The sequence below is a fragment of the Carassius auratus genome, chromosome 15, assembly GCF_003368295.1.
Source record: "Carassius auratus strain Wakin chromosome 15, ASM336829v1, whole genome shotgun sequence".
Taxonomy (NCBI): domain Eukaryota; kingdom Metazoa; phylum Chordata; class Actinopteri; order Cypriniformes; family Cyprinidae; genus Carassius; species Carassius auratus.
Window position 1 is genome coordinate 1,845,181 of NC_039257.1, and position 24,274 is coordinate 1,869,454.

General features: G+C 36.2%; 1 protein-coding gene across 1 annotated transcript; it reads right to left on the reverse strand.

The window, feature by feature from the left end:
- Positions 1 to 224: 224 nt before the first annotated feature.
- LOC113114696 (guanylate cyclase soluble subunit alpha-2-like) lies at positions 225 to 23,612 on the reverse strand. Its single transcript, XM_026281621.1, has 9 exons — positions 22,975 to 23,612; positions 19,398 to 19,459; positions 18,206 to 18,321; positions 14,241 to 15,061; positions 8,226 to 8,381; positions 6,780 to 7,109; positions 5,888 to 6,031; positions 1,669 to 1,823; positions 225 to 1,073 (listed from the first exon to the last, which is right to left on the reverse strand). The coding sequence occupies exons 1-9, from the start codon at positions 23,209 to 23,211 to the stop codon at positions 863 to 865; spliced, it is 2,232 nt and encodes a 743-aa protein (XP_026137406.1). The 5' UTR covers positions 23,212 to 23,612; the 3' UTR covers positions 225 to 862.
- Between the last annotated feature and the right edge of the window lie 662 nt (positions 23,613 to 24,274).

Here is a 24,274-nt window from a genome sequence, read left to right on the forward strand (position 1 = left end):
TGACGGCACCCATTCACTGTAGAGCATCCATTCACGAGACACTGATGCAATGCTACATTTCTCCAAATCTGATGATGAGACAAACTCATCTACATCTTGGTTTGCCTGAGGGTGAATGAATATTCAGCAAATTGTAATTTTTTGGATCAATTATTAATTTAAGTGAATGGTGCATATTCTGCACTTTCTTTTCTGCTACGAATATGGGAGCCAAAATAAAAACATGCCTCAGATGTGAGAAGCGCGAAACGACCTCAGTCTTCTTTACACAAATTCACACACACAAACTGGAGGCCAAACACACATACACACAATCTTACTGTGGTTAATGGTAGAACACACACACACACACACACACACACACACAAGCGATCTAACAATGGTTAATAGAGGATTAGCACACACACACACACACACACACACACAAACAAACACAAAGAATTTAACAGTGGTTAATGGCGGCGTTTAAAATGGCATTTTTGTGATGTGTGTGATGTGTGTGTTCATGTATGTGTATGGGAAGTAAAGGCACCAAAGTTATGCATGTTAAATCTATTACCTGCAATGCAGCAAGAAATGTGTGTTTACATGAGCTTGTCTGTAGTATTTCCATGTGTACACCATCAAAGTTTGGCTATGCCGTTGAGCAGAAGGCTTTATTTTAAATATATCTATATATATATACATATTTTAGTTTTTATTGTATTTCAGAACACAATTATCCATGGCTCCTATAAAGGGGCGGGACCATCCTCCCCACCCTCTCCGTGTCACGCCTCTGGGACGAGAGGCGGGGCCAACAGTTGCCACAGGCAACACTAGTCTCCAGGACGTGATGCCATAGCAAATGGGCGGGGCCGTCTCAGAGGCTAGTCTCCCGTAGAAACATGGTCCCAATGTTATAGGACACTTTCCGGATAGGGGCGGAGCGAGTGCTGGTGAGAGAGGCGTGGCTCGGGTTTTTCCCCGCCTCCAGGAAATAGCAGACTCCCGGGATCTCTTTGGGGAAGTTGTCGGGAAGCTCCTCCCGGGAGCGAGGGATGAAGGTGAACGTGCGCTCGTCACGCAGGAGTCTGAGAAGAAAACCAAATGGAAAGGAATTCGCAAAAACTAATTTGTAAGAACAAAATATGAATTATGTTGTGCTGTCAAATGTTTAATAGTGATTAATCGCATCCAAAATAAATGTTTTTGTTTACATAACGTGTGTACTGTGTATATTTATTATATATATATATAAATACACACAAATGCATGTTTATATTTCAGAAAAAATTGTTTGTATATTAAATATATTTATTTGTAATATAAGTGATATAAATATAACATGTAAATATCCTTAAAATATATACTGTACGTGTGTGTATGTATATATACATATTAAATATACACAGAATATATCATGCAAACAAAAACGTTTATTTTGGATGGGATTAATCACAATGTATACAAACACAAGTGCTCGTGTATGTGTGTGTGTGTGTGTGAGAGAGAGAGAGAGAGCAGATCTTCAGAGCTGCACTTGACTGCAAAGCATCGTATTTGTCGATCTCGACTGAAGCAGGTTGCCATAGAAACAGGTGTGACTGTCTCCAATGCAGAGGAGTTACACATCAGCTGAGAAACACTGACTGGTGTGTGTGTGTGTGTGTGTGTGTGTTCTCTCACTGGTATGTAGTTGGGCTGACGTTGATGCAGCGCGGGTGACTGCCCGACTCAAACTTGCTGGCCAGCGTGACGTTGTTTCCAAACAGACAGTAGCGTGGCATCTTCACACCGACCACTCCAGCCAGCACTGAGCCCGAGTGGATCCCGATCCTCAGCTACACAGAGAGAAGAGATTATTCATACAGCGCTTTATACAGTAGAGATCGCATCACAGTAATCGAAGTATTGCAGAACCCTTCAGTCGAGAAGAATTCACAACACTGAGCAGCATACAGTCTAAATCAGTGGTTTTCAACCTGTGGTCCGCGGCCCCCTAGTTATTTTCTGTTCATTTCCAGTCCATTCTAGGGCTGTGCGATTAAAAGAAAACGTCCTAAAATCACTATTTGAGCGTGCGCATATGCCTAACTCCAGGTTCACATACTGTCTGTGATGCGCCTTTTTTTGGAGCCAATGTTGACGGATCAGAGCGTTCTCACTGTGGTAAAAGGCTAGAAATAAAAACGTGCGAAAATAATTCATGTCTAACACATGAGCATAGAGTGAATTTGTTAGTGAACAGGATGCAGTTTAAGTGAGAGGAGACACGTTTTAAGTGTGCACACTCTCTCCTCGCAAAGCAGCGTGTATCTGAGCAAGCACGACCGGTTTTGTGACAGAGCAAAGGAAATCTGCTGCGAACAGAGAGATTCGCACTCGTGCATTATTTTAATGTGCTTTCGCGTTATATTTATGGGCTCTCACTGCTGACCGCATACACATACTGTATACACACTGCAAACACCTGAGGCACCGCTACAATTAATGAGCTCTATGAACAATGCATGGCAAAAAAAGAAAAAAAAGTCCCTGTATACAGGATTTTTTTTTTTTTTTTTGCCACAAGGCTATACATTTTTTTACATCTTCACTATAGTGATAATTTTGACTTATGTCTGTTCTAGAGATGTTACAACTTTTTGATAAAGCTCTGATTGGTTTTCTTTTGGAAATATGTTTCAAATTAATCCTTAATGCATTTATGACTGTAAAAGCACAATTGCAAAATTGATCAAAAAAATCTAGCTTCTGAGTACTAAGTTATTAACCCAACAATAGCGGGGTCAGTTAATTTTTTTGAAGTGGGCCGCGCAAACATATGTGTTTAGTTGTGTGGGCCGCGAGTTGAAAAAGGTTGGGAACCACTGGTCTAAATCATACAGAAACTCAAGTGTCAGATTGTCACTTTTACACTTTATCCAATTTACTAAACTAAGTAAAAAATAAATAAATAAATAAATATAAACACACCATTATATAATAACAATAATACAATAGTTTGAAAATTTGAAAAAAAAATTTTTTTAAATCAAGGCAAAAAATACATAAACATTTTTAAAATAATACAATTATACTTTTAAATTAAAAGTAGTATTTAAATAATTATTTAATATTTAACATTTCCTAACATGTAAATGTGCTTTTTTTTGCATCTATTGCATTTTGACTAAATGTCATGCGTGGAATGAAGTAAAATCCACATAAATAAATTCAAATTAAATGATAATTAAATCTTTTCCAAATTCTATTGAACTTTCTACCTTTCAATGCATTTAAAATGGAATTATTGTAACCAGTATTTATGCATTTTATGTAGAAATCTATGCATATTAACGTATCAGTCAGCTTAGCAACATCTCTATCTCTGCAACTCTTGCTGCAGTGCATTCTGGGATTGCCTTGTGGCTAAATCAAGAAATCTTATGAGGCGGGATAATTTCGCAGCATCTCTTTTCAAACCTCCTGTGTCTTAAAATGCTAATATGAGAGCTAATATGTGCATCTGAGACTAGCTATCCAACTACACGCACACTAGCATCACCACAGAAACACTAGAGAAGAGCCAATACTGTGAAGAGTGCAAGAAACACACGACGAGTGCTGAAAAAGAAATCATGAGGGCAGCAACGTCTGTGACTGACAGCTGTCAATCAAACTCAGGGCAGAGCAGAACAGATCACACTTCTGATCTGCTTCATCGCCATGTCAATGGAAATGTCAAGACATCTTCTCAAGACATTCACTGATGGACTGGAGTGTTGTGGAATATTGTGATGTTTGTATCAGCTTTTTTGGATGAACTGTTCCTGGAGTGACTCAGTGGTGGCTGTAGACACGAGAGTCAGACACACAGCTGTAAGCAGGTGACGATCTGAACCGCTCATAAACAGTGCTGTTATGGAATGGGCATCTTATTACTGCTGCTCTCGTGTCACAGAGAGTCTACAAATATACACACACATTTAATGATGATTGCCCTCGATGACGACCCTGATATTATTCATGGCCTCGCTGTCACACTGACAGTGCTGTCAATCACACAGCAATCTCTCAGGAATACTAATGTGTGCACCTGTGTTATTCTACTGTCACTCATGTACTATTATAGTTTTCCTTAATATCTTGAATTTAGGTTTTATTTTTTAGATTCTGTGTATTTTTACTTTCATTTTTACAGTTTAGTAATTTTGTAGTTTTTGTCATTTTCGCTAGTTTTTATTTTATATGTCTATATAGTTTCTATTCATTTGTATTTAGTAGTTTTAGTTCATTTAGTTTTAGTTATTTAACTTTTATCAGATTATATGTTTATAATTCAAATTTTCACTTAAATTTTAGTTTTTTTATAGTTTATGTGTTTCTATTAGTTAGTAGTAGTTTGTATTAATTTTTATGAATTAATTTTAATTTGTTTATTTTTACTTATTGTGGAGGCAATTTTCTGTTTTAATTTTATTTTTTAACATTTTTGTTGTTTCTGTCATTTTTATAAAAACAATAAGTCTAATAATTTTTATTCATTTTTATTATTTAGTTTTAATTAATTTAGTTTTACTCATTTTATATTGAACTAGATATATTTTCTATGTTTTTGTTCTATATAGTTTTTATTACATTTATTTATAAATTATTTTTAGTATTTAAAGCTAAAGTAAAAATTTGTAGTTATTTGTAATTATTTGTAAGGTTAACTAACAATGCCTGAATGAAACTTCTTTCAAAGTAAATCCTATGCCAATTTGTTTTTCAGTGTATCTGAATATTAAAAAATATACAAATGTTTTCATGTTTCATTACAGTAAATGATTTTGCTTCAAGTAACTTTTTTGTGGTTAGTTGTACTACACACATTTAATTTACATTTAACTTGGACGGTTATATTCCACAATCATTCAGTTTTACTAAACAAACAACCATTGTTGCAGTCATTTCAGTACAGACTTGACACTTCATGCTCAGAGACACTTCGGAACACACACACACACACACACACACACACGAGCCCGAGCCTCTCAGACGCAGCGATTGGCTCGTTGACTTCCTCTAAATGGGAGAAAACAGCAACAATCTAACAATCAATTAGCGGCAAGCACTTGGAGTGTTCCGCTGTCTCCATGACGACCAGATTCCACTCTGTTTTTACAGTGAGTGTTGATGGAGCTGTTAAACACAATATCCCTAACACAACCCCACACACGAGTGTCTCTCTGTGAGCAACATTAAACCGGCGCTCCACCATCAACACATGACGAACAAAAGCTACAGAAGGGGATGAAGGGGATTCAAATCTCTTAAATCCCTGTTACATTTTGATCACATGACCACCCATCATTATGTTTAATTTAGTAGTAGTAGTAGTTTATTGTCACTAGTCACAAGTTCCAGCGAAATTAGCCATCAACCTATTTTAAAAATTAAGCTAGTGGTGTGCAGTTATTATTTAATATGTATTTATTTTTAGATTAAAAAAAAAAATAGAATTATTCATTTTATATGAATTTATCTTATTTTTTTAATTTTCTTATTAATATATTATTTATTACATTTATGCATTTAGCAGACGCTTTTATCCAAAGCAACTTACATTGCATTCAATGCTAACAATTTTCTCCTAACATGTGTTCCCTGGGATTCGGACCCCCAACCTTGCACTTGCTAATGCAGTGCTCTACCACTTGAGCTACATGCCTACATTATAGCCATTTCATCAAATAATCAGTGAAAAAAGGAGTCAAAAAGAAAGATCAAGTGCTTTGCATTATGGCATACAGTATCCCTCCCAGAGTGAGCTGGCATTAAATTGCAAATTTTTGCAAATATTATATGGTAAATAAGTAATTTAATGGAAAATTTACTGCAAAAAAATAGCACAGTAATTCAAACAAATCCTCTAACTCACCTTGATTGGTTTACCGTCGGGCGTCAGCACTTCCTCTGACAGCTCCATCATCTTCAGCGCCATGAGCGCGATTGGCTTAGCATGGCTGTCAATCTTCCTGTGGAGCCCGCCTGCCACACAGTACGCATCGCCGATAGTCTCAATCTGTGAAGAAGAGAGCGTTTACTGTATTTCTGTAAGCAACAATCAAGACTCCCTTATAATTTAATCTCTGATGATATTATCGCATCATCCTGTTTCATGCAAAATATAAACTTCTATCTTTGATTTAGAGTCAAATGTGTTTCAGATGTGTCTTTGTGAGATTCACCCTGTCATACACACACACACACACACACACAAGCTCAGATTGTGGCTCTTGACGCTCACAGTCGGCTGCTGTCAGAATATAACTGCTCTCTGATGAATAACACTTAACACAAAGCAGGCGAGGGACACATGAATATGAATCTGTCTCTCTCTGGAGACGCACTGATGCCAGCACAGCAGACCGCATTTACATACTGAGTGTGTGTGTGTGTGCGAGTAAGAGGATCAGAGCTGGCATCAGCAGTTCACACACACTTTTATTTGCGTTAATGGAGGGCCACAGTTTATAACGCCAATTTATTGACATAAACTCACTAAATGCCTTTTCATTGAACACACTTGTGTGCGTGTGTGTGTGTCTTTAAAGATCAACTTGTAAAGTTAAAAGCTTTTAAATGCTGATGGCCACTGATGCATTTGTTAAAGTGGTACGAGGTGGTTTCAGTACATCTGTAAGGTGCTAGTAGGTGATTTCTATGTTGTTGCTTTGATGTTTAAGGTGGCTTCTAGGAAGTTGGTTGCAACGCGTTTGCTGGGGTGTCCTAGTTAAAAGCGATGTATGGAGCATGACCGATAGCTTTACCTTGTAGACGTCCAGGATGCCACACTGGTAGTCGAAGCGCGTGTAGAGCTCGTTCAGCATGCTGATGACCTGCATCGGCGTGCACTGCGCGCACACGGCCGTGAAGCCCACGATGTCAGAGAACAGCATGGTGACGTCATCAAACTTCTTGGCCTGAACGGGAAGCCCCTGCCAGAGTCTCTGAGCCACGTCGCCGGGAAAGATGGAGTAGAGCAGGTCGACGGTTCTGCGCTTCTCCTCCTCTAAAGCCTGATGGGTTTTCTCCAGCGTGGCTTTGAGTTTATCCATGCGCTTCTTCAGCCCATCCTGAGCTTTGGCCTGTTCTCCAACCTACAGAAATGATCAGATATGAATTATGGTAGGTATCGTCCTGTAGAGTTATTGTTGTATCATATATAGACTGTTATAAAGTACTTAATATTTTTAATTAGCTTTTATTTTCAGTTTTCATTCAAATTTTTGTTTTAGTAATTGTATGTTTTTTTTATCATTTTTATGAGTTTTAAAAAATATTTTTAATAAGCTTTCATTTATTTTTAATTCAGTATAAGTTTTAAAAATGTTATGTAAACAAAAATAAAGCTAAATATAAATATTCAAATATTATAAAACCAAAACTAATTAAAATGATGAAACTGTTTTGTCTATTTCCATATCTTTAATTTAGTTAATTAATACTGTTATGTATATAAAGTATATATATTATTATATTATTTACAAAAAATAAAAATGAAATAAAAATGAAGATAAATATATATATATATATAAAACTTTAATATTTATTTTTAGGCTTTATATTTATTTCAGTTTTATTTTTTGTTATTTTATTAAAATAAAAATATATGAAAATAAATGTAATTAAAATATAAAAAAAATATATAAAACTAATACCAATTACAAAACGTTAGTTTTTTTACTATTTCTATTTCGCATTAATACATTTTTTTATGTTTTAGTTTGACTAATTTTAGTACTTCGATTTCAGCTAATTGCCAAAGCAAATTTTTTTATCCAATATTTTGATTTCAGCTAAATGTCAATTATTTGAATTTTTTATATAATTTCAGATTAACACTGTAAAAAAATATTTTTTAAAGTTAAAAATAAAACATGCATAGTTTCTAATTATTGGGTTATGTTTAATGAGAAAATATGTTTTACGAGTAACCATTTCACTTTTTAAACAATGCGTTGCTTGCAGCTTGTAATGAATTGTGAAATCTACTAGCAATATCTAAATGTACTGTAAACTGTTTCTAAATATTTTGGTGACTGACATCCAGAACCAGAAATATCCTTTTCATAATTAACTATTAGATGCAGATTTTACCAGAGTTAAGGGGTGTAAGTATGAAGTCAAAACAATAAATAATTACATTTATTAATAGTAATAATTACAATTGTTCCATCAAGTGACATCTAATGATGTTTGAATGACACACCCACCAGAATGACATCACGTGTGGCATCATGAATAGGGATGTCAGACAGATGTAAGCCCCGCCCCATGAGCTCCTCCAGCCTATCAACACGCGGCGAGCCCAGGAACATTATGGAGTTGGATTCCGGGAGGTGAAGCATCTGACCTTTGAGCTCCATCACCTGAAACACACACACACAGATGAAAGTAAAGCACTGGAATGGAAAAGCTAATATGCATAACATTTTACAAATTCAATTTATTGGTTGGGAATTAATATTAATGCAATAAGCCCGACGTGGTTGTGTTGCAATGAAGGCGCACTCACTTACATGCTTGTCAAGAAAAACAACAAAGCATGTCGGATTTTAGCGTCATACATTTCAAACACAAACACACACACACACACACACACTAGATCTGATCACATCACTCGAGGAGAGAGAGAGATTTAGTGAGAGAGGCTGTTCTTTTATTAGGTTGGTTGCTATGGTGGAATTCTTGAGCAAGTATTCAATGCTCTCTGCATGTTTTATGAGAATATATCTAATATGGGATAATTCCACATTCGTTAGGAAAATGCATTTTATTTCAGCGTGTAACTCGTCTAGCAGGGTTTGTGCTCCTGACATGGATACCTCGAATCATAGTACTTTGATCAGTGATCAGATGCACAATTTTTATCTGTTTTTTAAGCTGTTATAGCTCCATATATGGTCAGATCTCCATGAAACTGCAGGCTAATTACACGTCCTCTTACACGTTTCCGCCAAGTTTTCAGTTAGGTTTTATAAGCTTTTGGCTATATTTGGCCACGCCCCTTTTTAAAATGACTCCATTATAACTAACCAAAGGACAAAATTATTGATGATTGTTGATGATTATTGATCTAGAGAGTCCAGAGAATATTTCTGCAGTGGTTTGACGATTGATAGATAGATGAATAGATGGATGGATGAATAGAATGAACAATGGATGGATGTATCTATGGAAGGATGGAATGATAGAACAACAGAACAAATGATGGATGCATGGAATGATAGAATTAACAATGGATCAATGGAGGGTCAGATGGGATGGATAGTAGGAACGGATGGATAGTTGGTTGTTTGGATTGATGGATGGATAGATGGATAGAGGGTCGGACTGAATAATGGAGGAATGGATGGGTAGATGAAATGATTGAATGAACAATGGATCAATAAATGGATGGAGGGTCTGATGGGATGAATGGATAGATGGATGTAGGAATGGATGGATAGATATAAGGACAAAGGATGTATTAAATGGATGGCTGAATGGAATAAGAGAATGAACATTGGATGGATAGATAAATGGATCGATAGAATGATAAAACTAGATGATGGATGGATAGATGGATGGATGGATGGAAGGATAGAATGAATGATGAATGGATTGATAGAAAGATGGATGGATGGATGGATAGAGGGTCGGACTGAATAATGGAGGAATGGATGGGTAGATGAAATGATCGAATGAACAATGGATCAATAAATGGATGGAGGGTCTGATGGGATGAATGGATAGATGGATGTAGGAATGGATGGATGAATAAGTGAATGAACATTGGATGGATGGATCAATGGATCGATAGAATGATCAAACTAGACGATGGATGGATGGATGGATGGAAGGATAGAATGAATGATGAATGGATTGATAAAAAGATGAATGGATGGATGAATGGAATGATGGATGGATGATGTATGGACAGTTGGAATGATTGATAGATGGATGCATATATGGATGGATTGAATGAAAGAATGTACTATGAATGGATGGATGGATGGATGGATGGATGGAAGGATAGAATGAATGATGGATGGATGAAAAAATAGATGGTGGCACACTTCATTACATTGATTAATAAAATAATATTCACACTGAACAAGCTCTTGTTTTGGCTGTGAACTCTTTTGAGTGATTCAACAATTAACTCATAACCCTAATAAAGACACTGCTACTCTAGTAATGGAGAGATATTTTGAGATCAATTCTCCATCAGTTTGTCTGTCGACAGGTGCAGAGATCAGACACGCTTCTGCCATTGACACCTGACTTTCATTTCATCATCTGTTCATCTGTTTAATTATTTATCTTCTCCGTTAGAAAAGCCACCTTGATTCGGAGCTTTCAAATGTAGCTGTGTTTTACATGACAAGACAACAAACGGCTTTCTGTGACACACGTTTACACACATCAGATCTGACGACACCATCCTTCAAAGAACAACAGATTAAAGAGAACGAGGGCTGAAGAGGAGAGCTTTAAAAAGACATTTGCACTCCTGAGCGCGTTGAGGTGCTAATCAGGGGTGCGTTTCCCAAAACCATAGTTGCTAACTAAGATAGCAACTTTGTTGATTGCAATGCAATTTCCCATTGCCAACCAACTAAGTTGTTTTCAGGTTAGCAACTATGGTTTTGGGAAACGCACCCCAGAGCGAGAGCGTTACAATTCATACTTCTGAGTAAACACTGAACACAAGTTCTATCACCAGTGTTGGGGAAAGTTACTTTTAAAATGAATGCATTACAATACTGCGTTACTCCATTAAAATAGTGTTAAGTGGAAAGCAATGCATTTTGTTACTATTGCTTTTTTGCCACCAGGGCTGGGTGATTAATATTTAATTTATATTTAATATAACTGACTTTTTTCATTTGACCTCACTGTCAAATACAGTAAAGTCAGTGTCTGCATCAGGGTTACATAATAAACCACAAAAAAAAAAAAAAATCAAGATAAAAAAAAAACTTTTTTTATATTTTATATAAATTACAATTTTAATTACATCATTACCATTACCATGATAATGAATGCAGCTGTCCACACCGCTGATTATAATCCGTTTTTGTCGCATTGCATCTCGCTCTTTTAGTGCTGGCACAGTGTTATGCTGTTTATTAATATTTGTTCACATTTATCATCCTCAGTCCAGTAAGCAGCTTCAGGACACACACACACACACAGCTTGAAGAAAAGTGCTTAGTTCCTAAGTTTCTCCTAACACAATCACTATTGTACCCCGGAGCGAGGCACTGATGTCTCCAGCGGGACGGCCTGTTCCTGCCATCAGCACCCTGCAACTTACTCTGGATAAAAATAAAAGCTGCTGCTAAACGACATGGAACAGAGACGAAACTCTCAAATTAATCACTGAGCAAAGAGTTTCAGCTCTGATGTGGCAGCAGGAAAAATGTGAAATGCGAATAATACAATGCAACCAGTCATGAAAATGCTTTTTTTTTTTTCAGTGTACTAAGTTCATGGAAATATTAATCATTTTTTATAGTTTTTAAGAATTTCAATAAGTACAGAAAACCAGGTTCTGATAAAAAATAAAAAAAAAGGTTATAATTCCAGGTAAATACTAAGGCTACATTTCAATTTTCTTTTTTTTTTTTTGCGAACCTGCAGTGACACACAAAAAAACCCAATACAAACTATACAGAAATAACAAGACAAAAACAAACAACAAAACTACCAAGACTTTAATTCAGTATACCTAAAATAAAAAAATAAAAATAATAAAAATATTAATAAAAATAATAAATAAGGCATTTTAACAAAAAATTTAAAACAAAAAAAAATCACTAAAATGACTTAAATTTTAATCAAGACAGAAAATATAAAAAACTAAAAACAAATTAGAAAATAATAATCAAAACTATAACAGTATCTCAGGGATACTAAAAATGAAATTTTGTCAACTTTGTGTATTATTGAATATTCTTTTTTTATAACTATTTATAACTAATCTGGGTTCCCACTTATTTTCTCCATAGGGATTGCAAATAAATTGTTAAATAAAGATTCACGGTTGACAAATCAACATTTTTTTTTTTTACGCATTTACGTTTGCAGTGCAGATGTATTACATATATCCATTTTGAAAGCTTTACAAACTTCTGTTCAAAATTTATTTAGTGAAATATCTTAACATCTCACAACTTGCTCCTCATGGGATTCGAACCAGTGACCTTCTGGTTGCCAGCGCTGAGCCCAAGCACACAAACCAAGTCTTCTGGTTTCATTACGGCAGGTGGTTTCTATTCTATTCCCATTCTAGCTGTAAAACCCTGTGTGTTTGTGTGTGTATGGTGTGTGTGTGTGTGCGTGCGTGCATGCATGTGTGTGTGTGTGTGTGTGTGTGTGTGTTTGCTGAAGCTCCTCTCCAGGGTGAACCACATCAGAATGTAAACTGCATCTCTGTCCAAATCATTTCATAATTATCTGCGCTGATTTAGGAAATAATTCTGCAGGTTTGCTTTCAGTGATGGCAAACTCTGTAATTAGGACACGTTCCCACTGTCTAAAGCTGCCTTCAAGTCATGTTAGGACGATCATATTTATGAGACGAGCGGACACGAACACCACTACACTGGTGTAATTATTAGTGGGAGACCTGGGATTTTCTTCAAGCCAATTAAAGGATTATGAAGGAAACTGATTTACATATGGGTCACTGTAAAAGAGGATTAGCTTTCATGCATTTTCACTGTTTCAAAACCACGAGAGTTGACTTTTATATACATTTTGTTGCACCCGTGCTAAAATAAACATAATTTTCATTTCAATTTTATGAGCTTTTGTCTCTTTTTTTTTGCTTTTTTTACAATTTGTTTACATTTTTTTATTCCAGTTTTTTCAACAAACTTATTTCATTAATCTACCAAGATAATATTTTTTAAAATTTGCATTTAAGTTTTTCAGCTTTCAATATTTATATGTCAGCTTTATTTCAATTCAGAAAAAACATTTTCATAGTTTTCGTCAACAATAAATGTGGACAGCAAAATAAATTCCCATTCCAAATTCTGAATGAATCATTTTTGAGTTCAAGCAGGTTGCAAAAAATTGTTGTGATTACAACTCAAAAAAAAGTTACGCCGCACTTTTTGTTGCAATTTCAATTTTTCCTTTGTCTTTGGAGTGTTACAAGCTGTTTGTGAATAGATAAGATCCTTAAAGCTGCAAAGACTAAAGTTTCAAACCCAAAGAGATATTCTTGCTAAAAATTAAGGCTGGTCCACGCCTCGTTAAAACATGCCCCCACATGTCTACGTCATGATGTGGGAAGATTTGCATTAAGGCGATTATGACAAAAATCATATTGTCTATTATTCCCTTGAAATTGTAATTACGATTATCACAATTTACATTGAATGATGTTTATACCATTGTTTGATGCAACTGCATGCCATATTTTTATATGAAAATAATCAAGCTGAAAAAACTCCAACTGAAAAACTTTTAGTGCTTTTCAATAGTATTAAGCCTCAAATGTCAATATACATCGGATTGGTTTCTTCTTTAAATCATACAAAAATATATATTAATGGTATTATAATGTTATACTGAAACTAAAACAACGGAAAAACCCTTAAGATAACATGCAGAAAGAAAAAAACGTATCTTAAGCGTGCAAAATTAAATAAGTGGATTTTGATCGATTAATTACCACTTTAAACGATTATGTATTTGTGGCATCCATAATTGTAATCGTGATTAGAAATTAGATTAATTGTGCAGCTTTAGTTTGCAAAACGCCGCCTAAATGTTCACGCAAAGAAAGAAGGTGGAAACTTTTATTCTCACTGTAGTATTGTTTCCATGTCGTGGAGATGCTGTATGTTTCCAAATATGGTAAGGGGTGTACTATTTCTGTCACACGCTTGAGGTATTCGACCAATCACAATGCACTGTATAGCTGGCCAATCAGAGCACACCACGCTTTTCAGAACGATGAGCTTTCTAAAAATCAACGCGTTTCAGAAAGCAAAAGGAGTTACAATAACGTACAGTAAGTGGAAAATAAAATTTTTTTAACCATAAACCGCGTAAACTAGGATTGTTACGATATCAAAATCTCACGATACGATATTATAGCAATATTTAAAAAAAAAAATACTTTTTGTATATTTTGTACATTTTCAACTTACATTATTCTATCTAAAAGCATGTTTCGCATCTGAACAAACACAGATTCTCATCATTTACCAAACTACTTCTCTTACCTTCTCTCTGCTGTCGAGTGCTGATCCATCAGGTCGTGTACGAATAGTGAACGGCGTGGACAGCCGGAGCAGAATGTTCTGGAAGGAGCAGGGGATTCTGGGAGAAACCAGCTCAAAGCTGGTGCTGAAGGTGAGCGTCCGGTGCGGCTCGCTCTTGGCCTGTTTCCGAAACCCCTCCCCGACCTGCAGGACCTCCATGTTGGGTCCCAGAACCAGGTGAAAGGGAAAGGCCCGGCAAAACGTGCTCAGACCGATGCGCAAATCCAGTGGCGAGCGCGACAGCTGACGAGATCCGGTGGCGGTTTGCGAGGACGAGGATGTGGGTTGAGTCCGGACCTCTCGAATGAGGAATGACAAACAGGCAGGAGATGAAGATGAGGGCGGAGATGGGGATGAAGAGGGGGAGGAGTCCGTCGAGAGCTCACCGTCCTCATTGGCTGTGTGCAGCCATGTGGGAGGAGCTTCCTCCACCGAGACATCCGATTGGTAGATGCGACGAGCGGCGGCCCGGATTAAGCCAGGCATGGCAACGCCCACAGTAGGGTCAGGGTTGAAGCAGTGGAGGAGAAGAGTCCGTCCAACACCGCTCTCCGCATTCGTCTCTTCGCTCTCCTGGGGAGAGTCTTTGCATAGGAAAGAAGGAGCATCAGACGACGCTCGGCGGCCGCAGGATGTTCTGATGTGTTCTAGAAGAGCGTCGAAACCGTTGAAGAAGTCCTGCAGGTTTCCACCGAGAGCTCGTAGAACCCTCTCGTTCTCCTCAAGACACAAACCGAAGAATTCCTCCCCGAATCGGCCACGGATGTCGGCAAAGTCCATGCCTGTGAAAAAATAATGCAAAAAATTATCAATTTGCTTAATCATCTTTCAGTAATAAAAAAAAATACATTACTTTTCAAAATAGATTTAAAAAAATAATTGATTAACATTAATAGTAATACATTTAATTAGTGCCGTCAAATGATTAATCGCATTCAGAAATGTTTTTGTGTGTTCTGTTTATATTTATTATGTATATATAAAATAAACACACATACAGTATATATTTTTAAAATATTTACAGGCATTTACATGTACAAATTTATTTTCATATAATTTATATTATATATAAATATATTTAATATGTAAACATAACATATTTTCCTGAAATATATACATGCATATGTGTGTATACACACATATATTATGTAAACAAAATTTATTTTGGATGCGATTAATCACGATTAATCATTTGACAGCACATTTAAAAAAATGTTTTACATTTAATACATTTTAATTTAATTATTTGTTAAGTTATTTTTAAAAAAATTAAATAAATTATTGCTTTATTTTACAAGGATGCATCATCAAAGTGACAGTAATTTATAAAAATATACAAAAAGTTATTTTGTACTTTCTATTCATTAAAGAATCCTGAAAAATAAAATGCATCACAATTTCCACAAAAATACCTAGCAGCGCAACCATTTTCAACATTGATATAATAGTATATAATAACTTTATCAAGTTTTTTTTTTATCAAATAAATGAATCCTTTAGAAAAGGAAGCTTGTTTCTATTATTGTATTTAAAAAAAACATTAAAAGGTGACTGCAATCTAACATTTCTTTCTTTTGTTTTCGCAATTCTGAATTCATAATTCTAAAATAAAAACATAACTGTTAGATGTAAACTTGCAAATGCAAGAAAAAGGTATGAATTGTGACACAAAATGTTGTCATTTCTGTGGTGGAATAAAAAAAAAATTTGCAAGGAAAAAACTCACAATTGCATAAGTGTGAGATGAAAAAAAATTGTTTTGAGAGATAAAAAGTGCCATTACCTTTTTTATTTATTTTTATTCCATTGTAGAAACAAGTTTCAGATAACTTCATAAGAGGACTACTTATTAAACACATGAAAAAATGTACCAACACCAAACATTTGAACAGTACTGTAGCCTATAAATGAATTAATATTTGTATTATGCAGAAACCTTTGAGTAAAAGCAATGCAGCACTTGAGAGGTAATATAGCATGTCGGTGAGCTTTAATAAACGTAGCAGCATTGCATTTAAACATGTAGCAAACAGTCACAGACAATTACTGACAAATACATGGGAATGAACCCGGCTCATGTGATCTGTATTTAGCATAACTATTTGTTTTATAAACATGCTTTTACATAAAGATGGAAAGTTTAAAGGTCTGCCCCCCAGCGAAACCATCGATTACCAAAATAATCAATCTCTGCAGCACAAGTGCATGGTTAAACGCTGTGGCTCTGCTGCATAAAAGTGAGATGCGCAGTAGGTTTAGCTGGGCAGGGCTCAGTTCAAATGGCTCATTGCGGTTTATTTATAAACGTGTTCTCGTTAGGGATGGCAGAGTTAGTATCTTAGCAACAGCTCGGGAATGGAGACTGCAGCAATGGAGGGAGTTTTTAGGAAAGTGTCAGTGAGTGTGTATTGAGGTCAAAGTTTTACCGTTTCGTGTGTGTGGCACGGTGTGTACTACAGCTGCACAATTTGGTCAAAAATCATGAGAAACATTGCATTTATGATGCAAAATAATACACTTTATGTTGTCAATGCATGCTAAAAGCGAACCACTTTGCAGACATTAACAAAATTCAAATACTGAATCAACATTAAAAATCCCATGCATGCTTGAGCATGCAAAGTACATACAAAATATTACTCTGAGGCATGCATGACACATACTGTACTTATACTTATTCAATTAAACAGCAGCATTTTAAGGTTTAAAGGGGGGGTGAAATGCTATTTCATGCATACTGTTACACTGTTAAAGAGATTCCCATGCTAAACATGGACAAAGTTTAAAAAATTAAGTTGTACGTTTGAAGGAGTATTTCTGTTCCAAAAATACTCCTTCTCGTTTGTCAAAAGTTTCGGAAAGTTTTTTTCGAGTATGGCTATGTGTGACGTTAGATGGAGCGGAATTTCCTTATATGGGTCCTGAGGGCACTTCTCCCGGAAGAGCGCACGCTCCCGTATAGCAGAGCACTGAGAGCACAACAGACTTCACTGATCAGAGCGAGAGCGTAGCGAAATGTCACAAAAGGAGTGTGTTTTTGGTTGACAGGGCAAGACAACCCTGCACAGATTACCAAAAAAAAAAAAAAAAACAGCATTAAGGGACCAGTGGATGGAGTTTATTTTTACAGAGCATCAACGGAGTTGTGCAAGTGTTTGTGTTTGTTCCATGCATTTCGAAGATGCTTGTTTTACAAACAAGGCCCAGTTTGACACCAGATTTGCACATTGTTTATTTCTTAAGGATGATGCAATCCCAACGAAAAAGGGTCATGATCGTGTGTTGGAACCGCAGGCGGTGAGTAAAACTGCTTCAAATATCTCTGTGTTGTTAACTTAGCTATCGGCGCGTAAGCACATCAAGTAAACAACATGCGATGTTGTCATCAAACTGCACTTTCCACATGTACAGCTTAAAAAAAAAAAAAAAAAAAAAGACGACATAAAGTGGAACTTAGTCATTTTCCAAAGCCGCTAAGCAAATATATACAGTTCAGTACATACCACATAGCATACCGCCTTTGCTGATGCTGCTCTTGTTAAATTTCAGCCTCTGGATCTGATTCTGGATCATAAATATACGCTGAATCTGACTGTTAGCCATGGTTTGTTTTGGTTTGTTTTTCCTAACGGTGTCAACGCAAAAGCCTACTCGCGCTCGTGATTCTTTAGCTCCGCCCACACGTCACGCCTCCAGTCGGTCGTGTTTTTCCGGGAAAAATCGGTACAGACTATCTTTCTCTTATGAATATAATAAAACTAAAGACTTTTTGGAGTTATGAAGGATGCAGTACTACTCTATAGGTACTCAAGATTAACAGGATATTGAGTGAAAACGAGCATTTCACGCCCCATTTAATAATGGCACAAGGTCATATTATGATTTGGATTTCTTCGATTGATTGAGGAGTCCTAGTTTGTACTTACCTAAAATAGTTGCTGTGTATTTCAGTATTCCTGAGATGTCTGTCTGGCTGTCACAGCGAGAGTTCTCAAACAAACACTTCTGCTCGTCTGACAAGCTTCCTACAAACTCTTGTCCACTGCGAGAGAAAGAGAGTTTGATTAACATTCACCACGGTGTGAGTGGATAAAATGGTAACCGAATTAAAACTGGAAAAATATATATTATTGCTTCAAGGTTCCCCTTTCATATCTGAGGAGAACTGAAGGTCTTCATTTAAATTTGGATTTGGATTGGAGCTGGGTGATAATAGTATAGTTACTATATAGCATACTGTATATCACTGTACGTTAATATACTGTATGCATGCAGATAAAGTTGGACATGCGTATACATCTAACTTTACATAAAGAGCTAGATTATAGAGGATAGAGTTAGACATACTGTTATATTCAACTTTAAATTAAATACTATCCAATAATATATATGATTTATACGAGAAATAGTCAGGTGAGATTTGCTTTATCGTATATAATGCGTGTCATAATGACATTTGTACAAAATTAAAAAAACGTATTGTCATTTATTGTACAGAAAATACACTTTTTACAAGCAACAAGCTACTTTTGAAAAAATCCTAAAATGTTTAAATGATATAATTAGATCTAAGTGTTCAGAATTGGTTACTTTGTTTTATTATTTTGTATCAAAGGAAATGAAATTAGTTTTAAATGTGAATTTGGTGTCACTATAAGAGCATCCACCTTAACTTGCGATGAAGAGTTAAACAATGTCATGTAAATGTGCAACACTTCCGATTCATTCACTACAGGTATTACTAAAATAACAAAGTGCAATAAAGAGTAAAACTACATTACTACTATATTACAAAATACATTAATATTATATGATATAAAATACCAATTAGCAATATCAAGCATCATAAAACATTGTTTTTCTACAAGTCAAATAAATGAATAGAATAAGACCTGAAGCATTCAAGTAACAAATTGCCGCGGGCAGCAGCCTTACGTTAAAAATACACGTAAAAAAAAATAAGGTTCATATTTAGACTTCAGTGTTTTTGATTGCAGACTTTAGTATCTTGGTCTAATTTAAGACGTTGTTGAGATCTGAAACTCTATTTTCCCAATAGGCTACTGTCAAAGGATGACATAAAGAATATGTAATTACTCTAAGGCATTGTGGATGTACCTTATTTCCTTCTGTCTGTAAAACTCCATTGTTCTCTGCAGGGCCAGCTGAATTGTCTGCGTCTAAAAAGAAGAATAACAATACAGTCAGAAGTTGCTCGATCCAGATTGATGAGTAAGAAAGGATTTAACTGAAAACCAACAGCATTCCCAAACATTGCTCTGCTCGGAGAGCTCCTTTAATTCAAACAGATTCAAAAGACACCAGACACAACTAAATCTAAAGTTAAAGCAACTCTGTTTTTTTTTTTTTTTTTACATGAAAATTCAGTTTCAAAAATTTCCCACTCTTCCCCAAAAAATATTTTCTGGGAGTGTGTGATTTTTACAAGCAGAAAGTCACAAAAATACATACAACTACATATAGTTGCTTAAAAAAAATAAAAAGTAGTATTTTCTCAATGGAAATTAATTGATGCCAGATTCCTTTGGCTGCACATAGCCTATTAAATATGACTGTAAATAAAAATAACTAGAGTACTTGCCATTTCTTTGTAATTGTTAAATTTAGCAGTTTCTGATTGTGAAAATACTAATTAAACTAAGTTCTCCATTACTTGAACGGAGTAAAAAGGTGATGGTAAACCGATAGTCTTTATTGGATTTGTCTGTTTGTGTGATTTGGCGCTTTTTGAAGGGATTTACAGTGCTGATCTACCTGTAATAGAATACACCTTTAATCCTTATCCAATCAGCTGCCTTTATCACGCTACCACGGCAACAATATTCCAATCAAAATCCTCCTCATTTCAGGAAAGCTCTTAATAGCTCAAATCCAGCTTTACTTGTCCAAATCTGCTTTTGTGAACTTACAGCAGTCTCTCTCTCTCTGGAGAAATTAAACCTGATTTATACTAACGTGATGACACTGCTGGGAATTATAAGAATTATAATAAAATGCATAATGGTGAGAGAAGGTGGAGGGAAATTATTTTGATTGTTGCAAAAAAATCTTTTTGATCTTTAAAGTGGCTTCATTTTCTTCATGCTTTGTGTAGTCATCTGAAATTATTTCTATTATTCAGCAAAGGCTGCATTAAATTATCAATAAATACATAGATTATTCCAAAAGATTTATATTACAAACAAATCCTGTTGTTTTGAATCTTCTAATCATCAAATAATCTTGAAAAAAAAAAAAAATTTCCACAAAAAAATCTGAAATATTTTTTGAGCAGTAAATCAGCATATTATGATTTCTGAAGGATCATGTGACACTGGAGACTGGAGGAACGATGCTGAAAATTCAGCTTTGCATCATAGAAATAAATTACATTTGAATATATATTCAAATAGAAAACAGTTATTTGAAATTGTAATAATATTTCACGTTTTTTACTGTGTTTGATCAAATAACACCTCTTTCGCAAGCATTTCTGCAATGCATGTTGGGATTGCCTTCATGCAACAATATCTTCGATTTCGACTTAAGCTAGTTATAGAAAGCATCATGAAGTCACTTTGGGATCAGTCTTTGCATCAGGAGGAGTATCTGTTGCCTAAAATGTTGTCTGTAGGCAGTTGGCAAGCTTCTGAAACAGAGCGTTTCATTGTTTGAGAGCTCTAAACTAAAAAACAAAGGATCAATGTTATCTCCTAAAGAGCATGTTAGTTCAGTGACGTTTGTTTGCTCTAATCCCCAAATAGGACAGATATGATTTTAACTGACATGCAAACATAATCCGTGGCTTGCAAGAACTTGAGTGAAAACAACCGAAAATACTGCTTTATTTCTTTGTAATAAGTCAAATTTACTAGTAATTTCTAAGTGCCTTTTTTTTTTGGTGTACACAATAAAAAAAAATTGAAGTTAAGTAATTTTGTTATTTGATTCTTGGAGTACATTTTGTAATAAAATACAATTTAAGTCATTTTCCTTTGAAATATCATGCATACATGTTATGTGCCACTTCTTTATAATGGTGAAATTTACTAGCAATTTAAGAAATGAAAGTTGTTTTTACACTAAATTACAAATTTACACTTAGTTAACATAACAGCAAGGTTTCATTCATTAACAGTAATAAATGAAAAATCAGTTTTGGCTCATATCAGCTCACATCCATTAAATACTAACCAATCCAACTTTGGATTTTTATTCATATTTTTGTAAATGTTGGAATTAACTACATGATTTAGAAGTGTTTTAATTGTAAGTTCGTGCTAACCAATTTAATTAACTTTTAACACGTGAAAGCTTATTGTAAAATGTTGATTTTTCTGTCATTCAACATTAATGTTTTAAGAGAGAATTTACATGCATGTAATGATGTGTACTGTAATTGAAATCTACAGATGCAAACAGATAAAGTGTAGTGAAGTAAACACTTAAATGTGTGTTTTGGATCAAACTAGCATAAAGAAAACATGCTAAGGAAGCATAATACGCAAAAACTCAAAACTGACCAGTGCATAAAAAAACATGGACTTTAGTCAGTATGCAGCTGGTCTGAGTGTTTTACATATAATCCGGCTAAAGCACACACACACACACACACACGTTCCGGATTTATGCCATTGGAGCAGTTGGTTTGCTACGAACCACATTTTTCAAGTGCGTAGTACAACACACACACACACACACAGTAAATCCATTGGAGTGAAGCTCAGGACAAGAACATTCTGATGCAGAGATGCATGCACTATCTCGGCTCTGCGGTACAGTGTGTGTGCCTCTTTGAGACCCGAACGCACCAGTCCCCAGTGTACAGAGACGTTATCTTCCTCTTCACACACACTCTTCTGCTCTACACATGAGACATGATGAATACACACAACACAGCAGGGCCTGAACAACCACAGCATGCTCTACATTGATTCTCCATTCAGGGATTGGATCGGGATCATGAGGGATCGGGATCTCAGACATCTGCACTGTCACCGGTTCTGATCAAAATCCTTCTGGTTCAAGTCCATCATTCTCATCTTCAGTACTCTCACTGCGTCTAGACTACACTGGTGTAACTGGTTAGTGAGAGTGGATGTATTTCGCTGGTGATCGAATGGATTCATGGATAGAACCCTGAATATTCTCCATGCTGATAGATCGACAGAGAGACAGATCGCACCAATCCATCTATTTATCTGTGCATCAATTATATATGTATTTGTACATTATAGGCCTACATGTAGTTTCTGAAGAGTAAACAGCAGGAGCGCATCTGTGTATATATGTGTATGTGTGTGTGTGTGTGGGGGGGGGGGTAGATAGTTAAGAACAAATCTATCTGTGTGTGTGTGTGTGTGTGTGTGTGTGTGTGTGTATGAAGAGTTCAGATGCAAAGCCCCTAAGTGCTGTCTGTATATATACATAAAAAACATTATTATTATTATTATATTATCATGTTTTTACTGAGATTTATTGTGTTAGCTGTATTTTTTATTATTTGTTTTAACTTAATCAAAATAACCCAACTGCAGTTTGAGATTATTTGGAACGCAAATAAAAAATTAAAAAAATGAAAATTGTTTAGAATCGAGTTTTGTGTTTTTTCAAATGAACACAACTCACACACACACACACACACACACACACACACGTTGAATTGAATGTAAGGTTGTAAGGTAAGGCTCGGTACCGTCGGTGAGGTGAGGCGTCTCAAACTCTCCCCGAGCGAGTCCAGATTGACGCGTTTACGCCGGGCGAGCCTCCTGCTGACGGCCGCGTCCTCGAACGGACACGAGAGCGTCTCCACGGGGCTCCGGCCGTTCCAGAAGACGCGCGAGAACGGGCACTCGCCGTCCTCCCCGGGGCTCTCCAGGTAGTCCGAGCCCATGGAGCTGAAGGATTCGGAGGAAATCTTCCGCGAGGACATGCTGCTGCCGGTGCTGGAGGAGTCATCAGACGCGCAGGCGACGCAGAACCATCGCGGAACCGGGACGCGCGCGGCAGAGTGAATGCAGCAGCAGCGCCAAGTGCGCAGAACCCGATTCTGTCCGCGTGGGTGTGAGGGGGAACGGAGCGGGGCGTTTGTATTACCGGATCCCGTCGGTGATCCAGCAGCTCCGTAGACCGATGAAGACCCTCGGAGACCTCATGATCGGGTTTGACGCGGGGAGAGTCACGTCCAGATGCGCGTAAAGACTAGAAATAGACTATTCCACCGTAGAGCTAGCACAGGACTAAGAAACAGCCAATCGGTTAACATACAGCAAAAAGACTCTACACCCTCTTATTAGAGAGAGAGAGAGAGAGAGAGAGAGAGAGAGAGAGAGAGATGGCGATGATGTTCACACTTTATATCACAGTGGCAGTATTAAACATTGCAAGTATAGGCACTCATAATCACTCTAGAGATTAAAGATTACACTAAACATGTTGTGATGGCATGCACTGAGCCCTATTCAAATATCCCAATATCTAGAAATCAAAACAGACCTGAATTAATCAGAATTTGAGCAAATTTGTCATTAATTCGGGGGCTTTTTGATGCAGGTGTGAAGAGCCCAATCAAAGAAGCATGCTTTGGAGTGATGCATAGATTTTTGTTTACAATCATTAAATGAAAAGGTATATATCTCAATACCTACATGTGCAGTTGTCAAGGGCATGAATGAAAATTAAAGAGATTATTCAATTGTGATTACATTTCAGCAGAAAGACTAAAATTCTATGCTCACTCTCTTTCTGACGGCACCCATTCGCTGCAGTGCATCCGAGTGATGGAATGCTACATTTCTCTATCTATACATTTCTTTATCTAATTATAATAACTGAATGTTTAACATCACACCAAAAGCTTGTGTACTTGAATGCTACATTGACCTGGATAATTAAAACCCTTCACAGACAGTGCTCTGTTCATCCACAATGCAAGAGAGAGCACAGGTCCTCGAGACACAGAGAGAGAGAGAGAGAGAGAGTCAGGTCATGTTAGC

Excerpts from the sequence above, each read along its gene's own strand:
- LOC113114696 (XM_026281621.1), bottom strand. The coding sequence starts at position 23,211 with ATGTCCTCGCGGAAGATTTCCTCCGAATCCTTCAGCTCCATGGGCTCG. Across the intron at positions 8,382-14,240 it reads CACTCGACAGCAGAGAGAAG|GTGATGGAGCTCAAAGGTCA; the intron begins GTAAGAGAAGTA and ends TGTGTGTTTCAG. Across the intron at positions 7,110-8,225 it reads CCACACGTGATGTCATTCTG|GTTGGAGAACAGGCCAAAGC; the intron begins GTGGGTGTGTCA and ends TCATTTCTGTAG.